General features: G+C 42.2%; 1 protein-coding gene across 1 annotated transcript in view; it reads right to left on the minus strand.

Moving 5' to 3' along the window:
• Nucleotides 1–1,592: 1,592 nt before the first annotated feature.
• PKHD1 (PKHD1 ciliary IPT domain containing fibrocystin/polyductin) overlaps nucleotides 1,593–22,430 on the minus strand; it is a 236,715-nt gene continuing 215,877 nt past the window's right edge. The window contains exons 61-67 of the mRNA XM_042779098.1: nucleotides 18,762–18,776; nucleotides 14,994–15,129; nucleotides 14,375–14,462; nucleotides 10,887–10,994; nucleotides 7,074–7,229; nucleotides 6,425–6,559; nucleotides 1,593–1,912 (exon numbers count right to left, since the gene is read on the minus strand). Coding sequence (XP_042635032.1) covers nucleotides 1,593–1,912; nucleotides 6,425–6,559; nucleotides 7,074–7,229; nucleotides 10,887–10,994; nucleotides 14,375–14,462; nucleotides 14,994–15,129; nucleotides 18,762–18,776 — 958 coding nt within the window. The remainder of the gene's footprint in view (nucleotides 1,913–6,424; nucleotides 6,560–7,073; nucleotides 7,230–10,886; nucleotides 10,995–14,374; nucleotides 14,463–14,993; nucleotides 15,130–18,761; nucleotides 18,777–22,430) is intronic.

Consider the following 22,430-nt stretch of genomic DNA (forward strand, 5'->3'; position numbering starts at 1 on the left):
TTATGGAACAGAGAAGGCATAATAAAGTTCCTCATCTTCCAGCTCAGTAAAGCAAAGCACAGAGGAATTCTGTGAGCAACTGAAGAATATCAGCAGTAGTATTATTATCCATAAAGATTAGTGTTCATAACAAGCCAGTGATTTAAAGGTGTCAGAAAACAATGTCACAGTGAAGATTTACTCAGTAAAATACTTTAATCTAAATTTAAAAATAATAAAAAAGGAAAGGTTTAAGTAGAGCAGAATGGAAACACTTACTCAAGGCACAGAGGAAGTTTAATAAATGAAAAAAAGGGAAATATTTATGTACATACTGAGGATTTTGAATGAAAATAAAATGAAAAAATGGGAAAAATTCTATATATTTACATGTATAAATATTCACCAGCAATGCTCCAGACACCAAGACTAAATCCATGCTAGAACATTGCAGTGTCAGAAACCCTGCTGAGTTGTAGGCTGACCCCTGACTGCTTCTGAATGCAATCTCAAAGCTGACCCACCAAGCACTCCCCAAAACAACTCCTGGAGAGTGTTTTGGAGGAGTCAAAACTGTCCTCACAGGGCAGTTTGGATGCACCCTCCCCATTCTGGAACTGAAACACTAATCGTAAAGAAATTAGGAAGAAACTGGGCTTGAGATAGTTACCTCAAACTTAAATAATTGGTTGCCTGTCAATTTATGTTTGCTTAGCTGTGCTTGCAATGGGAAAGGATGAAACTGGTATGTAGGTCCAAAGAACACGAACAATTGCAACCAAAAACTCATTCTTTACAAAACTGGAGTTGCCCCAAAAGCCGTTTGTACTGTCATTAATAGAAAAGGTCAGGGTGAGGAAGACTCACCTTACTTCCTCCTTTTCAGACCCCTCCCCACAAAAACGACCCCAGACTTAATTCAAGAAGCCAACCACGCTGCTTAATTGCCATTCAAGCTAATTACCATGGGAAGCAGGGATGGGAGGGGCTGGTATTATGAATATGTATTTGTCTGAACCTTTTGTCAATAAATAGACTCTGTGACCTCCTGTAATTTTGCAATTAGGGGGTTACCCCACGCTGCTGCCCAGTGCTGATTAAACATTCACTAACTTTAAATTGTTAGAGAGTCTTTTGTCCATCACATTTGAGTATCAGTACTAGACCAATACTCATATTTTGGTAAACCAGAACTAAGGAAGGCCAGCATCAAAGATCCTTGCAGCTGGCTGCAGGTTCACTTGCCCAGGTGTTGGCCCATCCCAACACCTGCTTGGTTTTCTGTGACCACAGAGGCCAAAGCTCAGCCCCACAGTGACTGCAGGGGTTCATCCCTTCCCATCACTGCTGTACCCCATGGCTTGTACTGGGCATCTGAATTGGCCAAGTGTGGGAAAAGCAGCCTGGTGGGACAGACAGCCCTCCAGGGACCAGGGACAGGACAGAATCAGAACCACACAAGGATTTGGACCTATGGTTCCTGCCTGGACAGACCAATCACAGGAGCTTAGAGAGATACATTTAGGAGGTTATAAAAAGAGTTATTGAGATCAATAAAGGACTTTTGGTGGACAGAAACACGTGTGCCTGTGCCTCAGGCACACAAAGCAACACTACCCCTCTGCTGCCACCATGGCAATGCACTCCCTGACATCATTCTGGTGCTGGGCCACCCTCTCAGCCTGCTCTCCTTCCTGGCTGTACCCAGCTGCAGGCTGGGGTGCTTCCTTCTGGCTGGAGCACCCTGGCACTGCAGGCTGCTGGAGCTCCACAGAGTCACTGTCACCTTCCCTGGCCGAGGGAAAGGTGTGGCTGTCACCTGCCTTGGGCTGGGCAGTGCTTGGCTTTCTTGCTGGCTTGGCTTGATGGGGCTGCAGGTTCAGTTCCTCTGCAGGTCCTGTGGCAGCTCCCACTGCTCCACTTCCTTCCATATCTGTGAAAGCAAGACTTGTTTGTTGCTTACAATAATTGGCAGACCCCACCTTCATGTACATCATCCTTTTATGCCTTTGCTGTGTGTTAATGAATCAATAATTTTTAATTTATTCATCCCATTTTTACATGGGCAGACAATGAGAGGACAAGGGGGAAGAGTTTTAAATTGAACAGGAGAGGTTTAGGTTAGAGATCAGGAAAAAATCTTGCCTGTGCGGGTGGTGAGCCACTGGCACAGGCTGCCCAGAGAAACTGTGGAAGTGCTGGATGGGGCTTGGAAAAACTTGAGATAGTGGAAGGTGTGCCTGCCCAGGGTGGGAGGAATCAGGTGAGCATTAAAGTCCCTTCCAACCCAAACCATTCCATGATTCTGTGATTAATTGAAAAGCAGTTACTATTACAGAAATAGTTTCAATGGCCATACATTTCAATTTGGCAAAAATAAACTGGCAAAGCCAAACAGCCATGAGCTGTTTCCACAAATAAATAAAAAGCAGCAAACCCAGCTGATTTGTGCTTATTGATACACTAACAGCTGCTAGAGCATCTCCAATATTCAGAAATGTTTTGAATAAATGTTTAACAATCAATTGTATAGAATACAGTTTCTTAGTAAGCTATGTATTGCTATGACTGATAATATTTTAATATTACACACCCATGAAATGCATCATCCCTTTCAGAAACAGGCTGTAACTTAGGGTAGAACTTTGTATTTCTAACAACTGAGTCCTACTCAAGGCAGAACCTGCAGTGCTATTTTTAAAAAATGACATAGAAAAAATGCAGGAAAAGGTAAATATACACCATACATTTTTCCTCTGGAAATGTTTACATTCTTATATATCAAATGGTTGTCAATAACAGAGGTAGGGTCACTTGTAGTGACACAGCAGATAATTTCTGAGCTGACAGAATGTGCCATTATTGGCAGCTTAATTTGCAGCTTCATGTGAATGCTAAAAACATTTATAGTTTTCTTGTAATCCTCTCCCTTCCCCCACAAAAATAAAAATGCCATCAGCTTACACCTGAACCTTTAGTACTCATTTCAAGTCCAGAACTAGTCCTGGTCAATGCCTCCATGTGTTAGGGACAAAATCAGCTATTTTAGTCCATTTATCACCACACATTGTAGGTCCTTAGCACAAATAATACCAGAAAATGTGTTATTACCACTTCTGAAGTTTCAGGTCTGTCCTTTCAGTTTAACCCTGAACAGCCTGTGACATTCAGCCTCATGGCTGCTCATTCTCTTCTGTATTTCCTGTAATTCATTAATTGGAACTATATTTGCTGAATCATAGAATATCTCAAATTGGAAGGGACCCATAAAGGGTCATCGAGTACCACCCCTGTTTCTCACAAAAACACCTAAAATTAAATCATATTTCAGAAAGGTTGTCCAGACACTCCTTGACCAACCTGAATTCTGACAGCCCTGGCAATGACTTCATCTTCATGTTCATTTTTTTTTTATTAAAGGGTGTGGCTGGTTTTTTTTCAACTTGTACACTCATAAACTTAAATTTCAGGGTTGTACTTCTTGGAAATCCACCAGAAAGTTGTTACCAAAATTTCAGCAGTCATATTATTATGTTTAGCACTTTTCCTTCTTAAGCTGGCTTTAACTTTAGGTAGTCATCTGATTTAAGGTATAAATTACACACATCACCAGGTTTGATTTTCTTCTTTAGACACATAAACAAGATAATAAGGTCATGATCTCCTATACCAAAGCTTCATGTTAGTTCTGGAGATTTATTGACTCTCTCATCTTCAAAGGTGCCATTTTCAACGGTGGAAATAAGGTTTTTCAAGCAAGTTTGAATCAATGGAGGAGGCTACCAGTTTTCTGGATAGAAGCAGTTTCAAGGATGAAGTACTGCCTTGAGATTCCTGATTTTTAAACATTAAATACAAACTATTCAATATCATGAAGCATGTGATTAACAGGATTAAGTGCCAGCTAACAGAACTCAGGTAGAAATTATATATGGGAAATAATTCTCAGAGATGTGGGGCAGTACTAGACACTACCACTGACATGGGAGATATTCAGTGTTTCCACTGGTGGTTTGGAATTTAAACTGAAATTGAGTCTGATGAAATTTTGTAAAACAAGGGGAAAATGGCAAACTGGTAGAAAGGAAGGAGGAGGAGCTGATCTGACAAAACCAGGAGCCAGAAGGGGAGACCCAGACTGGGATAACATCTTCAGGAACACCCTGTGATTTCCAGCTGAAGATGTCCAAGGACAGGGTAAGAATCAATCAGGAACCATTCTGGAAAGGTTCAGAGAAAGGACAGAAAACTGAAGATTGGAAATATAACTGTAGGAGGATACAAGCTCTCTGTTGAACCACCAGAATAAATTGCAAAAAGCAAAAAGAAACAATCTGTTCCTCCAGCTCCAGGTGTGCTCTGTTAACAGTGCCTTTGTCCATCAAAAGTTCTTCAATTCGAGAGAGAGATAATTACAAAAAGCTAAGGAGATTTTCTTGTTAGACCAAGGTTAGGAAAGGCAGTATCTTGATCCCTTCTCCCTGCTGCACTGCATAATTGTGCATTTTGGTTTTTCCCTCATCTTCACCCTCAGCTGCTCCTTTTGGTACAATATCCAGGCCCTTGATCCACTGGACTTGGCACTCTACAAGCATCCACCAACAAGAAAATCTCTGTCTTGCTGTGGTGATTAATAAATAAAGGCTCTGAACACTTAATTGTGTTAGAAAAGCGATATTTCTTATGAGGGGAAGAGCTACAAAGCAGAAACTAAACAAAAAGAGTGCAGCTTTGATTTCTTCTCTCTCTCTCTCTCCAAAACCAACAGCACTTTAAATAGGGGGGAATCAAACATTAGACATTTCCAAGTCATATGTATTAAATTCACTTAAGATATTGTTATCCTTGTTTAGATTTGAACATATTGGGGAATCTTTTTTGTCTTGCGACTATTCCTAAAAGACTCTAAGTGGCTGGATTGCCTTTTTCTGACAAAAAAAAAAGAAAATCCTTCCCATGAATTATTTACATGATGGCTCCAATCAACGCTGTACCTGTCAGCCTCCCCAGCCAAAATGAAAGTTCACTATGTAAAGGTGCCAAGGGAGAGTGGCAGCCTCCCACTGCGAGTTTATAGACAGAACTAAGTCAGCACGCATTATGTGTCAGAGCCAACATCAGACAGAATCAGATCCTTTGATCTCAGACCTCCACAGGAAGCTTAGATCTCAGACAAATTAGATAAAAAATGAATTTATAGCAGATATGTGTCCTAAGGCACACAGCTGAATGCTGTGTTTTGGAAGAGTATGGCAAATATCAAAACACATAAACTGCAGAATTTCCTCTCTTCCTTCTCTCTCTCCCTCTGCTTTTGTGATAGACACTAATTAAAAGGAGATAAAACTCCAGCTCGCCTCTTCCTGCCTCTTATGTAATCCACAGGCTTCGGTAAGAAGGAGGAAAAAGAAATTCCCAAACCAGAGTAAATGGGGGGTTCAGCAGGGTTATCTGAATGCCCTCAGATCTGTGCTGTTGGCAGGTGAGATTAAAAAAAAAACAACCCTCAACTACTGCAAGAACATTTCACACTTGCAGAAAGGGAAGCCGGTGCTTTGTGCTGCCAGCCTCATGCCCCTGGGGCTGTCTGCTTTCCTGTGACCTCAGAAGGAGTGGGTTTGATCAGAGGATGATGAAAGGAGGTGTGCAGGAAAGGGTTGTTGGTGGCAGGACCCTGGGGAGTGAATGGGACACAGGGTGGGTGGGTGGGAGTGGAGCTGCTCTGGGCTGCTGGGTTGGACTCACTGCAAATGAGCCCTGGGTGGGTTATTTCACCTCCAGTGTAACTCAGGGCAGTCCTTCACAGCCTGCAAACCTGCCCAGAGCTTTTGATCCCCCTCCAGCACCTGGAGATTTGGGCAGGGAGGAGCCCTGCTCCTCCAGGCATGTGGGACATCAGTAGTGTTGGTCCCTGCCCTACTCCAAAAACACTGGGAAAAGTCATGGACTCATTGAATCATAGAATACCCTGAATCGTGGGGAAGGGACCCAAAAGGATCACTGAAATCCAGGCCCTGTCCCTGCACAGGACACCCCAGGAATCACAGCAGGAGCACAAGGGGGATTGTGCTGCTGCCTTCAGGGTAGCTGGGAATTCACTCCACCTGCATTAAAGGAGATGAAATGAAATAGGAGAAAATCAGGGAGGAGAAGGAGGAGGCAATAAAGAGATAGACCTTTTGAGAATGTGCCATTGATCCCATACAAACCTACAGAATCATAGAATCATTGGAGCTGGAAAAAAACCTTTTAGATCATTGAGTCCAAGCACCAAGGCAGCACCACTGCATTCACCATTAAAGCTCTCCCCAGCTGCCACATCCCACACCTTTTTTGAAGACTTGCAGTGATGGTGACTCCATCACTTCCCAGACAACACCTGAACATGTTAAAAGACATAAATTGACTCTTTTCATGTCCAACCATTTATGAACTGCAGTCTCACCTCCTGCTGCAGACACTCCACTTTTATTTGGTCCTTGATGGTAGCAAGGCTTGGAGGGAGCTGCAGGAGGCTGTGCTTGTTCCCTGGGTCTCTTGGTGCTGTCCTGTGGTAGATGAGGCCGTTCAGTCTTTGTTTCTGCAGAAACACACAGTCCCATCACTCTCAGTGCATCCTCTGCTCAGCAGAAATTATTAATTCAATCCAAAAATTGAACGGATTGTTGAATGTGTAGTAGAATATTGCTTGAATATATAAATGTCACCAAGTGTCATGTCCACACACCTTTGAACACATCCAGGGATGGTGACTCCACCATTGCCCTGGGCAGCCTTTTCCAGGGCTGTACAATCCTTTCCAAGAGAAATTTTTTGTAATATCTGTCTGGACTCAGACCCCTTTTATAAGCATGAAACTGTATAACCTTGAACTATCACAGAATCAGAATATTCTGAGCTGGAAGGGACCCACATTGATTATTGAAGCCCAACTGTTGTCTCTGCATAAACTACAAACTATATCCTAATTATTGAACATCCCAGAGCTTTTCCTGAGTTCTATTGTCTGAAACCCCTTGTGCCCACTCTGGGGACTTGCTAAATAACACAAGGGGTTTTGTGAGTTTAAATTTTTGTGGGTATTTCCAACTTACTGTGGCTTTTGCTCTTCCTGAACCAGCAGAATGTGAGAACAATGCTGAATGCAGATGCTGCAGAGCCCAGTATGGCAACGAGGATCATGCTGGCCCTGGCTCTCATGGGCACTGGGAATGTGGCAAAAGGCTGGGACAGCACAGTTAACTTTACCCCTGAGAATTTAAAGCAATCAGTTTATTACAAAAGAAAGGACAGCAGTTTCACAGCTAAAACACCACCCTACAGTTTTTTAACAATGCTTTTAAAGATGCATTGAGGGACAAACCATAAATCCATCAATCCATCAAACATTAACAGACAATATTTATTTAGGACTGAGTACCAGGACAACCTAAATGTACAACAATATTTCTGAAAGCTAAGTTTCAAGCTTTCAGTGCTTCCTGAAGCATAAACACCTCCTTTGCATTCAACAATACTTAATATTTCTTCCATGAATTTGTCTGACACAGACCTCAGAAAATACATTCCCTGTGCATCTGCTTATGAGGCCAGACAGATCAGGCCCCTACAGAAAACATGCACATTTTCTGCAAGAGAAACTGGTTGAGATAAGATAGTTCTTACTACTCATTTTTTTAAAGGCTATACCTAAATCATATCAATAGAAGTTAGGAGGAGCCCAGGAACATTCACCAGCATGAAGATTAAATCCATGATGCAGAAAACTCCCAGTGAACTTGTTAATATTTTCCACCACATTGATAATGAGAATTATAAATAAAAAATGTCAGTGTCCCTGCTGTTACTCAGTAAATATTTAGTCTCTTGAAAGACAGAAGCTCTGCAGTGAGAGATTCTCAAAGTTTTCTGTAAATGGCAGAATCAAGCCAGGCACTGCTCACAGTTTCTGTGTTCAAGCGTTCTTTGGGTCTCAGATCCGAGTTGCAAGGACTGGAAGAAGCTTAATAGTGCCCTTTTGAAATAGAGAGAGGTTTTGATTCCCTAAATTATTTCCAAAAATTATTTCTGTAAGTTCTGAATGCAGATGTGCTGGGCAAGGACAGGAGTTTAGGAAAAGTGGTCTGTAGACCACCTTGAAGGATGTGGATTAGCACACCAACTCATTATCTGTCTTACTACCTGACTCATTATTGGTCCTAACCCCACAATTCTAAACATTTTGATGGATGGATATTTCTTTTACTTGAGTTCTGATTTTAATAAAAATCCAGCAGCCTTTTTTTATCAATTCATTTAAAAAAATCAGAAATGCTGTCAGATGGAGGATTGGAGACTTGGGGTAAGTAGCAGTGAGTACTTTTAGCAGATACTGATTAGATTTGTGTCAGTGTTGTCCACCTGAAGGAAGCCAGGAACAAGGTGGGAAGCATGTTCCAACTGGGATAAATCTGCCTGCAAGTACAAACACACAGGAACTTTAGCTGAGAGAGGAAATCTCTCAGGGAGCAAGGACTCTGCACACACAGGTGTTTAAAGGTGATTTGCACTACTCTAATAGTTCCTGAGTAGGATGATGTTGGTTTAAAAGGAAAGTGGATGCATCAAGCCCATTGGGATCCATATCAGTGAAGGGAATATTACTGTAAAACAAGGAGCAAGATGATGCAGTGGTGCTATGAATAGTCTGCTCTCCCCAGGAACTGCCACTAAAACATGTGGGATTATTGCATTTTACATCAGCTGCACCTCCTGAGCTGTCTCCAAACAGTGAATTATGCCAGGGAAGGTGCATAGAGCAACTGGTTCATGGAGATGTATCACGAACATCTACTATCTGATTGTTTAATTTTGGTTTGTTTTTCTCAAAAGAGAAAAGTACATCTATTCAGTAAGAATCTGGAAGTGTAAAAACCTTTATGCTGTCTCCAGCATGGTTCCCAATTGTGCCTTTGGTGTGTACTTTTGCAATGCAACAAAAGTGTGGAATAATCTGATTTACGCAGGTGATACCTGCACAGGTGCATCAGCTGCCTGTACACACTGGTACCTCTAAACATCCTCCATGGGGGAATGGCTCTAAACTGAAAGTGTCAAGATTTAAATTAGATATTTAGCACTGGCACAGGCTGCCCAGAGAAGCTGTGGCTGCCCCATCCCTGGAAGTGCTGAAGGTCAGCCTGGATGGAGCTCTGAGCATCCTGGTATACTGAAAGGTGTCCCTTCCCAGCATAGGAGAGTTAAAACTCAATGATCTTGAAGATTCTTTCCCATCCAAACCATTCTGTGATTCTATTATTGATTCTTCGTAACACTCTGACTGGCTAAATATTTCAGAAAAGGGATCTCTGTTTGACCTTTGTTCAGAAAAAAGATTTTGGGATTTCCCTAAAACAGGTTTCTAAACATATTTAATTAAGCTCTGCTTCCAGCCTCAAGAATCAGATCTTGTGAGCTGCTGAATTTCCATCTGCTCTCACTGATGAGAATGTAGTGGTACCTGCATGTGCTTGGCAGCTCAAAATACACAAAAATCCCCCCCTTGAAAGGCCCACCTCCAAGTGCTTCCTGCACCCCAATTCTCCCTTTGCCAAGCCATGGGAAGCACTGGGTTTGGGTGAGCCACTTGTGCCAGCCTAAATGTTTGCAAACATCTATTTTTTTTCTCAGATTTTTTTCATTGCCCTCTTCACTTGGCCACTTCACCAGGCAGATGTACTTGTTCCCTCCGTATTCTTTTTGGATGAGGCAAGACATGAGAGATAGATAGATAGATAGATAGATAGATAGATAGATAGATAGATAGATAGATAGATAGATAGATAGATAATATATCATCTGCAATGGTATTTATCTAGAAAGAAATCCATGCATATATATCTATCTATAGAGATGGATGGATGGATGGATGGATGGATGGATGGATGGAGGGATGGATGATGGATGGATGGATGGATGGATGGATGGATGGATAGATGGGTGAACAAATGGATGGATGAATAGAGGGATGAATTGATGATAATAATAATAGAGACTTTACATATGGTCTTACAACATTTATATCTTATACCAATGTGTCCTTGGGCTGCATGTCAGACCTATTCCTCCTTCTCCATAGATTTGCCTCAGCACTCATGCTGAGAGAAGAAATCAACACTTTGACCCCTTTACACCTTCAGAATGAGATTTAGAGATCATTTCAGGCCCCCAAGCAGTTGCAGAGGTGCTTCTCTTGTGCTGACATCTTGAGGATTTTCCAAGGCAGAGCCCATGGGATGCCTTGCCCCCAGTGTCCCCCTCAGCTGGCATTTCCAGGAAGGCATAAGCACACCTGCCTCCTCTTTACTGAGCTGCTCAGGGGCCCCTGAAGGTGCCAACATCATCTCCATGAGCTCTCAGAGAGCCCTGGCAGTCCTGGAGTCACACTCTGAAATGTGCATAACCCCCTATAAAGGTGACCAGGTGCAGGCAAACAGGCAGGAAAAGGCACTGTGAAAATAGCCAGGAGCACAGATGGAAAATTTCTGAATATAAGCAGGGAAAAAAAGAGGGAATGAGAGGTTGAAATTTATATGAAGAAGTTTGCTCTGGCAACTTAACTGATGTGAAGTATCTGATTTCTTGGGATACATACTAGGGAATCCAGGGAGAAAGAGGCATCTTTTCCTGACAATACTGCTCTGTACTTATTCATTGGATTTGAGACATCTTGCATGAATAGCACAGGAATCACCCAGCTCTCCTGCTGCCTGGGGAATGCCAACTTGGATGTGGAACAGAACTCAGGCTATTTAGAGGTTTGGCATCTCTCCACCCATTCAAAGTTTCACTCCCTTTTTTATAAATTCAGGCCACCTGTAGGGCTTTTATTTTAACAAATTAAAAAATAGACAGAATATAAAGTTTACCTGGAGGTGATGTGACAGTGAACACAAGTCTCCAGTTTGTTCCTGAGGTGGACACAGCCAGATTGGAAAAGCTTGCACATCCCTCTATGACCTGCACTTGGGTGAGCCCTGGAGAGTCAGAAAAAATCATATTGAAATTAACAGCAACCAGGCAAGTTCCACTTAAAGACCTCAGGGAGTCCTCATGACTTTAAGGGACTTCAGAAAGCCTGAATTCATTATCCATCTTAATCATAAACATTGTGTCTAACTCCAGAAAATTTCACACAGAGGTACCTGAAAAACAAATTCCTGAGGGATTGGAGGGCTTCAGCTTCTAAGTATTTATTCTTTGAGCTCATTGTGAAATGATATTTTCTGTGTGTTATGGGGGTGTCATGTGAATGCAGCTGTTAAAGGGATCAAACAAAGATAACAGGAGATATAGATATACCCTAAAAAGTTCCAAATGCCCATTTTTTAATTTAAATCTTGTGTGACTAAGTACTTCACCAGGGTTAGGAAAGTGATAATGAGAGATTGTCCTAAGGGGATGGAGTCAAACAGTCAACCACTGTAACTAAGGGACAAGCTGGATCTTCAATTATTTTCTGATTTGTAGGTGTTTCACCTTATCTTTGGGGCACATTCCCTCCTGTCCTATTGTTAAATCTCTTGGAATTTTTCTCCAGCTCTGTCAGATGCTTTGAAAAGTATTTGGCCATGGAAAATGCCTGTGGTGACTGCCCTGAGACAGTACAGGAGACACTGCCAGCTGGAAACCTGGCAGGGAAAAACTCCATGGGGAGCATTGAAATGAAACCCAGGAAACAGAATTTCTCACATTACATCTTGTTCTGATCTACCAGGGAATCCATTCTGACCCAACATTTGCCCTTGCTGTGATTGTTATTTCTGTAGGCTCTTTTTAAAAGTTATAATTTACTTTGCAACTGGATCCCCATTTTATTGTGTGTATCTTTGAGCACCAGCCAAGGCCTGGCCAGGTCTGGTCTGCATTCAGACTCTTGGGGTGAAAGGGGTGAAATCCTACAGGCTGACAAATTTCCAAATGTTGGTTCAGGTGGGGGTGAGATGCCAGAACTTCCTCAGGATGCTGGACCTGCTCCAGTGATCACAAACCCAGACTTTTGCCTGCTGAAAGACAACATGTCATAACTGTTTGCTTTATGAAGCAGGTGGTTGGGCATTTTATTGCAGTCAGGCAGCACAGGTGAAGGTCAATAAAGCTGAATGTGGGCATTTCTACCCTACCATTCTCATGTTCAGAGTATTGAACAATGTGGTGAAAAACTCTGAACTATGGCCAAGAACTGCCCAAGACAGGGTCTTAGGTAAAAGCATGACACATATTAATTATTTAGCAAAATAAATGATAAAGTTTCTCCTCTCTGTGACACTGGCACTATTCAATTTGTTCATATCCCAGTTAGTTTTGACTACATATATGGAGATTTTTTTCTATTTCTGTACAGTATCTGGCACACCAAACCACCAATTTCATTACAGTCTCCAGGATCAGCTGTGATATATAAATAATCAGTGATTTATACTGTGAATTGATGGAGATGTGGGAATGTAGATCCTTTTATTGCTCCAGCCTAATCCTGGTTGATCCATCTATCAGTCCTCCTCATGACAGTGTCTGCACAGACTACCAAGGTTTTCTTGGCTCTCATACTCACTGTAATATGAATTTTAACAGAGGGCCTTGTCAGCTGTGTTCAAATACTTTATAATTGCCATTTCTAGTGTGTGATGAAGCCTGGAGTACTGTACTGTACTTCTCAGCAGAGACTAGCTCAGCTTTCAGGCACATATGCTTCAAAGCTCAGACTATTACAGATATATATGGGAGTCTTCCCAAAGATCTCTCAGGCAAGCTGGTATTTAACGTAGAAGCACAGCTAATTTGGAGCTAAACTGCCTTCCACGAGGCACTTTGGCTGCTGTCAGATGAAGCAGCCTCACTGTGCTAGACGGGACCCATTTCCATTAAATGCTGCTTTCATGTGCTTCAAAAGACGAGTGCAATAAGGATGTTTGTCAAAGGAAAAACTGCAGCAAACTATTACATGCAGAACATCTGTACTGTGCTGCTCTTCCTTTGCTGGAGTTTATTGACTATTAATTTGATGCATGTTTCTTTTAAAGAATGTGAAGTGTCTCTTCAGTGACTTTCTTTTTCTTTCTTCTTTCCTTCTATCCTTTTTTATTTTCCTTTTGCTTTTTTCTTCTTTCTTTCTATTCCTTCTTCTTTTTCCTTCCTTCCTTCCTTCCTTCCTTCCTTCCTTCCTTCCTTCCTTCCTTCCTTCCTTCCTTCCTTCCTTCCTTCCTTCCTTCCTTCCTTCCTTCCTTCCTTCCTTCCTTCCTTCCTTCCTTCCTTCCTTCCTTCCTTCCTTCCTTCCTTCCTTCCTTCCTTCCTTCCTTCCTTCCTTCCTTCCTTCCTTCCTTCCTTCCTTCCTTCCTTCCTTCCTTCCTCTCACTATCAGTCAGTAGCTAATCCAATAATCTGTGGTTCATCTAAACCTAAGGAATTTAGGAACACGCCCTGAAAAGTCATGAAAAGCAGCAGAAAACACCAAAGGATTTTTCTAACCTGTAATCCTGGAACTATCTTGCGGTAGGAAGAATTTCTAATTAACAGAAACAGGAACTGAAAGGGTGAGAAGCTGTGATCTAGAAATGGCTTTACTGTGAACAAAATACTTTCTTTCCAATTGAGACCCTAACTTTTCATTATGTGTGCTTCTTACTTATATTTAAATATTTTAGCAATTAAAATAATAACTTTATAATCATAGTTTTGAACTTCTAATTTAGCAGCATAGGGCCATCCACAGGTGTTTGGTTCAGCACTCTGCTTAAACAAGGTCCTACATCTAAGCATGTTCACACAACCTTGAGGAAATCCTCACATGTTTAGTTTTTCATGAGTTTTGCTGAGTCTTTCATGAGTTCATGCCTTTTGATAAGTGAGGACCAGAAGGGAAACATTTAGATCCCCCACAAAAAAAACCAAACCACTTTCACATTATAATAAGTTAATGGCAATCCATAGGGAATTGTTTCTGTCTGTACTTGGCCAGATCCTTTGCTGGGATAAAAAGGTTGTCATGAACCCTAAAGAAATTACCCCAATTAACATAAATTGAAAAATCAAGTGTTGGGATTTCTGATTCTTCATTCTTTCCTTTTTTAACCCCAGATATGTCTTTTCAAGACAAACCATAGGACATACTTCCTTTAAGCTACCAGAGCACAAAAATACTTTGTAAAAGTTTTTTTTTTTATTTTATTTTGTTTTTTTTTTGTTTCCTATAGCATATGATTGGGCAGTTCACCAAACTCCTACTGCAACCTTCTGTTTCCAGGCCAAAGACTGGCTTTCAACTGCAATATTTCTCAGGGACAACTCCTAAATTTGTCACCATCATTTTGCATAGCTGCTTTGCCATAACCCTTGCTACAGGCAAACACATCCAAACCTTTCAGCACAGCCTCAGAAGAGTCCTTGAGATGAGCTGATACAACCCAGGGTTCTGCAGGGGGCCCCAGTTTGTCAATTCTTTGACCCTGGGAGGAAGAACAGAAGAGAAGAGTTAAGATTGTGTCTCCTCAGCAAGAGGTAAGAAAATTTTGAGGGTTTTAACAACTGCAATATTTTTTTTTATATATGCCTCCTATCTGAGGGCAGTTTGCATTTATGTGTCACATGTTGCAAGTGTCACAAAGTTCACCATAACTTCAAGATGAGGCCACATCACAGGATGGGTCAGGTTGGAAGGAACAGCTCATCTGATCCAATCTCCCTGCTCCAGCAGGGCCATCTCAGAGCTCAGGGCACAGGGTTTTGTCCAGATCATTCTGGAATATCCCAATGAGGAGACTCCAGAGCCTCTCTGGTCTCTGTTCAGTGCTGGGTCACTGCCCAGTACAGAAGTTCTGCCTCCTGTGCAGGTGGAACTTGCTGGGATCAGTCCCTGCCAGTGGCTCTGGTGCCATTGCTGGGCCCTGGAGCAGAGCCTGGCTCCATGTCAAAAACCTCAAATGTCACAATAATCCAGAATTAATAGAAGTCTCCATCCACAGGGAGGCAAATTCTACCTTTCTGTCCAGGAAAATGATTTTTGGCTGTACAGGAAGCTGCTTCTCGATTTCTCCATCTGAGGGCTGCACCTGAACAGAGATGCTGTAGGGTCTCCTGTACAAGCACGTTTCTGAATGTGGTCTGCTTCCATTTCTTTCACATGAAGAGGGATGGGAAAGAAAAAAAAAAAAAAGAAAAAGAAAATCAGAAATAAAGTTCTAGATGTTATTTTCCATTCCTATTTTCTGCCTACTAACTTACCTTATCAATAACCTTTTGATTCCTTGGGTGAGAGCAGCATGCATGGAAATTGGAAACAGCTATCACTTCCAAGCAGAAAGCAGCACCAAAGTATGAAAAAATCCTTTTCTTTCAATCCCCAGTTTACAGATGGAAAAGTGAGAAACTCACAAATTCATGTCCCTGCTATCATGTTGGAAATATGTGACAGAGACAGGGATTTTATGGATCCATGGAGCCAATGCCTTAGCCCCAAAGTCATCATTGCAGTGCACTGAGAGCAGTGGAGCCTGCAAATGTTCCATTCCAGCAGAAAGATTTTCACTGAAAACCTTTGAGCAACTCTAAGAACAAAGTCTTAGTTCCTCCACACAAACACAGCACTTACAGGGCTTTGCTGAATTTCTTTTTCCTGCCATCACCCTCCCACCCTGCAAAGTCTGCAGATGGAAATAAAGCAGTTACAGACACCCCCTTGAAAGACAGTGGTTTTTCTGAGCCTGAAATTTAAATTACAACATCCCAGGAGACCCCTTTTGAATTTGAATAAAGAATCAACACTTGATTCTGAGCCTGGATCATTTCACTCCCTCTCCCAGTGCTTTGTGTCATTTAGTATCTCATATATATATATAATTTATATATATATATAAAATGCTCTAATCTGCAATTGCAATGAAGTGGCTGGGGGTTTGGTATTGTCTTGAAATGAAAAGAGAAACTATTCATTGATCTCTAGTGTTTGCATAAAGGTGTTTACAAACACAAGATATATGGAGCTTAAGTTTGCTTTTAGCTCTCTTTTTTCTAGTTTGGATGATGGTTGTGGATTTTTTTTCCAGCGTATTACAGAGATGCACCATTCATACTGAGCTGATGGAAAACAGTGGTCTGAACCACAGCTGCTGGAAAGATCAACTAAGGTTTTAAGGGTGTGTGCAGACTCAAAAGGTAACTCAAGGATTGAAGTTTTAGTTCTTATCTTGGCTCTTTATCTTTTTTATTTTTTTTTTTAATTTTTTTTTTTTTTGCTGGTGAGAAAGTCTCAAAGGTGGTGTTAGGTTTGAAATTCATATCAGGGTCATCAATAAGGTGCTGTTATCCACTTTCTTCCAAAAATGTGTGTTCAATAATGTGATTAGAACTTATTGCAGGAACAACACACCAAGTTATTCCTGTTTTCATGCTAAAGAGCTGCAGTCTTCTGTGAGCTCCCTGAGCACAGACAGGTTTAGGTGAGTCTTAGCATAGTTTCTGTAAAGACCAAAATTTTTTCTTTTTCCCTCAGCTTCTTTAAAAGTGACAACAAATAAGAAAAATGCCCTGAATTCACATGCCAGGCTCTACATGCTAAAACTTGTGCATAGAGGAAGGCTGCTGCAAAATGTGGATCTAGGAAGAAGCTCTCATTCCTTGGGGTGAGTAGAACCATAGAACCATAGAATCATAGAACCAAAAAACCATAGAATCATAGAACCATAGAATCACAGAATCATAGAATCATAGAATCACAGAGTCATAGATTCACAGAATCATAGAATCATAGACCTATAGAATCATAGAACCATAGAACCATAGAGTCACAGAATCACAGAATCATGGAATCATAGAATCATAGATTCACAGAATCATAGAATCGTAGAATCATAGAACCATAGAATCCCATAGTTATAGAATGACAGAATCAGAAAATTTGGATTAAAAGGGACCTTAAAGATCATTCAGTTCCACAAGCCCTATCCAACCTGGCTTTGGACAGGACCCACGGATGGGGCAACCACAGCTTCTCTGAGAAACCCATGCAACTCTCACATTAAAAAATTCCTTCTTAACATCTAATCTTTACGTCTCCTCTTTTAATTTAGAACGATTCCCCCTTGTTCTTTCACTCTCTGGTAAAGTAATGGTGGAGAAAACACCAAAACTAGACATGGATACTTAAAATGGAAGTGTAAAAATGAGTGTCTGTTTGTAGGTAATTTGAACTTGGTTCACACAGCATGGAATGTGGTGTTTACATCCCACGTGGTCCAACCTGGCTCATGCTGGGAGGGAGCCCTTGCCTTTGGGCACAACCCTGCACACAGCAAGTTGTATTCCTCAAAAGGATGGCAGAGTGGAGGAGGAGAAAGGAGCATCCTGCTGCTCCCCTGATGATTCCTGCTGGAAGGAAAACAGGTCTTTCCTGGCACAGCTTTGCCCTGGGGAGCAAAGAGAGACAAGTGCTTGTAGACCAGAGCAAGACCTGCCTTTGCCTTCATCCCGTGGGCATGAAGGATGTGCTGTTTGTCACTTCCCTGGAGTCTCCTGCTGGGCAGGAAAAGGCTGGTTGGCAATTCCCTGCTGGCAGGGAGCAGCTCTGATGCTCAGTGCCCTGCAGCTCTGCTAGATGTGGGCACAGCAGGCTGGGGATGCCTCAGTCAGCAGGGACACCAGGGATCCCTGATCCTGCCCCCATCAGTGTCTGCTGAGCAGGCTGAGGCTCCACAGGAGAGAAGTGCCTGTCCTTTAGCAGCAGGGACATTTGAGGGCATAGAAACTGGAGGGTCTGCTGCAGGTATTATGGATTAATTGAGAACCTTGGTGGAGAGACTTGGAACAGAGGAAGTATTAATGAAATCAAGGAGAACTTGTAATTTTATTTACAATTGCAATAATAACTATAATCATAAAATATGAAACCATAGAGTGATTTGGGTTGGAAAGGACCTTGAGGATCACCTTGTTCCAGACCTCTGCCAAGGGCAGGGACACCTTCCATTATCCCAAGTTACAGAAGAAGAAGAAGCAGAAAAAGCAGAAGAAGAAGAAGAAGAAGAAGAAGAAGAAGAAGAAGAAGAAGAAGAAGAAGAAGAAGAAGAAGAAGAAGAAGAATCAATTGACTTCAAGTGGAAGAAGATCAGGATGAGAGCCTATGTCAAGGGTCCATTAAAGTCAATGGTTATGTGTCTACCATAAAACTAAATGATGCCAAAACCAAGCCTTGGCATTGACACCTGATCACCTCTACTATTAAAATGTCAGTCCCTCTTAAGCTGTAGTTTAGGTCCAATGGCAAAGTCCAGAACAACTCCCAAATGGTCTGGGAGCTAATACAGTCAGAAAATATTTTCACTTGGAAGTTTGGATGCTGAAATATGTCAGCTAGCCTTGGCACCAAAGAACAGCCTCTGGCATATTTAATTTCCTAATAGACATTGAAATTAATTGAACAGTTGTCTGGTATGTCTGCAATGCTACTGCTGTAAAATCAATATATCCTTGAAAGGGGAAGGAAATTGGGAAGAATTTAGGGAAAAATATGACTAAATGAATCATGATCCAGCCAAAGAGACATTTTTCTTTGTTGTTGAAAAGGTGGGGGCTCTGGTGAATTCAAGGGATTCAAGAAAGGGAGGTGCAGCAAGGACAGGACATAGGCAAGCTGAGGACTTGTGGCAGGCAAAGGAGGTACTGATTCACTGGAAGGATTGTGAGGAATTCAGCATTTTTGGGTAAGAATGGGTTCTGATGTCATGGGATGATGAAATAAGCCAGACCTCCACCCTCTCAGGTTGAACCTTTGCCTCCCCTCACAGAACTTGTCACTAATGAATACAGACAGGGGAGAGGGACATGAGCATCAGAAGACAATGAGGAGTCTGAGGTCACTCCTATTTCAAGAAAGAAAAGATATTTGAAGGATGACTTTTATTTCTGCCAATTTCCCATAGTATATAAAGAAATTAAAGAGAATCATGGGCCCCATGCATAGGACAGACCCAACAATGCCACCCTGAGAGCATTGTCCAATTGCTCCTTGAGCTCTGCCAGGTTTGGTGCTGTGACCACTGCCCTGGGGAGTCTCTTCAGTGCCCAGCCACCCTCTGGGGGAAGAACCTTTTCCTCTCATCCAACCTAACACCCCTTAACACATTTTCATGTCATTCCCTCGGGTCCTGCCGCTGTCACCACAGAGCAGAGATCAGTGCCTGCCCCTCCTCTTCCCCTCAGGAGGAAGGTGTGACTGCAATGAGGTCTCCCCTCAGTCTCCTCCTCTCCAGGCTGAGCAAACCAAGTGCCCTATGATTTCCCCTCTAGGCCCTTCTTTCATTAGAACACAAAGCTGAGGAAGGGTCTAGATGTGGGATCACCTTTAGAAGCCTGCAGAAGAACAGGGACAGAGCAGATGCATCAGATAGAAGAGAAACACCCTCCAGATTCATTAGTGACTTCCACTAATAGCTGCAGATCAGTGGAAATGCCCCACTTACAAAGCCAGTGGCGAGGAGTTAAGCCAGGCCTCCTCCATAACACACTCCCCAAGTTTACTGTCAGAGAAATGTCTTTTATTAAATGTAAACAGCATCCCGCCGGAGGTCAGAGCTTTGCCGTGCTGTGTATCCCAAGGTAATACCACTTTAAGCTCCACATAAACTCTTAAACAGTTTCTATCCTAAAACCAGACCGTAGGTGGTACAGTTTTTTACGATATGTTATAATAGTGCAATAAATCTGTTAGCTTAAAATCGAATCTCCGTGGCCTTTTAGAGAAATCATCATTAAATGCAAGGCCCTGTTAATGATGCCATCCCAGTGAAATTGTTTAATCTGCTAGGGGGGTGGAAGGTCACCAAATGAATTTTTTATAATACATCAACTTGACACGCAATAGGGAAAACTGTAATAGATAAAAGCAAAGGAAAAGGGCACTGTCTTCTTCTGATAGGTCAATAGCAGCCAAGAGAGTCACTCATCCACTTTTCCTTCACTACCGTGCTCCTTTTCCATTTAATATGGACACCCAATTAATACCTCAGCACCATAGACAACCTCATTTTAGGTGAATTATAGCAATTTCTTCCCCCTTCTCCGAAATGAAAGTGATCACAATACATCATAGCATTGTGCGAATTAACGTTAATTGATTCGAGTTACCAAGCATTGATGGGCCACTTCTATAATCTGGTCCTTATTGGGAGCTGGAAGGGATGGAGGGAAGATTAGATTGCATCCCCCGTTGCTTTGACGACGGCGGTCACCTGATGGCTTGTTAGACAGTTGTACGCTTCTATTGCCGGCCCCAGTGGGGTCGTCAGTAAACTGGAGTGATGTCCAAACATCATTACACGCTGCTCCGATATTAAAGCAAAGGGATTAGCACCTTATTGCAGGCAACCTGGATTTGTCATTGTGCTGTCGTTATCCAATTTCCAGATGATAATGTGACTGTGGCCTGCGGGCGCGAGGTCCTACAGCCAAACCAAGGTGCCTGTGTATGTATACATATATATATATTTATTTTATTATTTTTTTATACATGTATACACACACACGTCTACACACATATATACACATGCACGCTACCCCACGAACACCCAGCACCTCAAGCCATTTAACCTTTTGCTCACCAGATTCCTGCTAACAAAGCATGTGGAAGAATTTTTCCCCCTTTCCCATCAGGCCAGGAGCGCGATGCGACGGCGGAGCAGGCTGGCCCGGGAGCTGACACGGCCATCACTCACTCGAATGTCACAGCAGACAAGCTCTGCTGATAGAGGTGACACCACTCACACGTTAAATAAGGCAGAGTGGGGACGGGATTGGTGCCTTGGAGACGTGGCCAGCAGCTCCTCTCTGCCGGTGCCTGTGGCGTGTAAATCATCGCTTATGTCGCAGGTCCCGTAGTTGTAAGGAGGGAAAATAAATCCATGTGTGACACAAGCAAGGCAGGTTTGGTTTGACAGCCCTGGGGTGCCACTGCTGGGATCAGATCTCTTTACAGTGCTTGAGAAGCTTTGCAGGAGCACTGCTGGATCTCCTGCATGTGTCTGAACAACATCGACTTCTGAGGGAACACTGGAATAGGGAAGAGCTTCTCTTGAGCTGATCCTCTTCATTTTAAACTGAGGTGTATTAACACAAACCTTTCAGCTTCAAAGACCAGGACTCATTTGAGGGATATGTGGCAATTTATCCCTCCCTCTTCCCACAGAGACATGCAAAGTCCTGTGCTCCTTTTCCCAGATCTCTCCTACCCTCTCCACCTTCCTCTGCCTTCTCCTGCTCTTTCACCTTTCCCACCCCCTGCTCCTTTCCTGCAGAGGATCCAGGTGAGTTTTGGAAGGCCATTGTCAGAGCAAGCAACTGGACTTCTAATTGCCTGAATCTTGTAATTCATAGCTGTCACCTTTGAGTGGGAATAGCAAATTCCTGGATATGTTTGCCATGTACACTAGATACTAACAGAAATTTAGTTTAAAATGCAAGGTTTAGAGGTGAAATGTATCTTGGTGATAGACACTCTAACCCCTACACTGTCAGAAAGGTTCCTGCCCAAGAGAGCAGTGGGAAAAAACTATTATTACATTTATCTACTATTGTTGGAAAGGCAATGTGTAGATCCATAAAAGGCAGTTTGGAGATTTGTTTGAAAACTTGCAAGGGAAATGCTGGCTTCACACAAGCTCCTATGCAAAGGGCTGCTTTTGGTATTTTCCCCTTCAAAACCAAACAATCTCATGGACAGACATGGTATTTTGTGCTTGTCTGGAACAGCCTGAATGAAAAACATTTCTGCTTAAGCTGCAGTTCAATCAGTCTATTGACCATGCACTCAGGTCAAAAGATACCTCGTTAGTTTTCCTGCCTTGACTTAAATATGAAGGAAGAAAAAAAGCTGAAACAGTAAATCTGGGGCCTAATATCTACATAATTAAAGACCTTTTGTAGCATCATCATCCCTGCTATGACTTGACCTTCGCTACACTGACAATTCAGCTTTGATGCCCAATTTCAATTCTACCAGAAGCAAAAAACTAGCAACAGACTAAAATTTCACTGTTGATCAGACAGATAAATGTCCTAGTGACACAGAATGCCTTCACATTAACTCTTTTTACATCCATTGTCACCACCTTCACTGTGGGAAGATGTGTCTGAGTCTCTGAGTTCCCAATGACCACCCACCTGTTTTGGCCCATCCCACAACTACTAAGTTTCCCACTAGGAAAATAATAATGAAATGACAATAAAAAATTCATCCTGATTCCAAAAGTACAACTCGATCAGGCATTTTTTTATATGACATAGCACTTATTGCTCAAGTTTTAATCCCCCACATGCTCATGACATTTCTTGTCCCATCACTACCATAAAGAATCCATTACAGAATCAAAATTCCCACTGATGGAAAACCCTCTAGATTTTTCAAGTGGACTTTCCCACCATTTTAT

The sequence above is a fragment of the Catharus ustulatus genome, chromosome 3 (assembly GCF_009819885.2).
Source record: "Catharus ustulatus isolate bCatUst1 chromosome 3, bCatUst1.pri.v2, whole genome shotgun sequence".
Classification (NCBI taxonomy): Eukaryota; Metazoa; Chordata; class Aves; order Passeriformes; family Turdidae; genus Catharus; species Catharus ustulatus.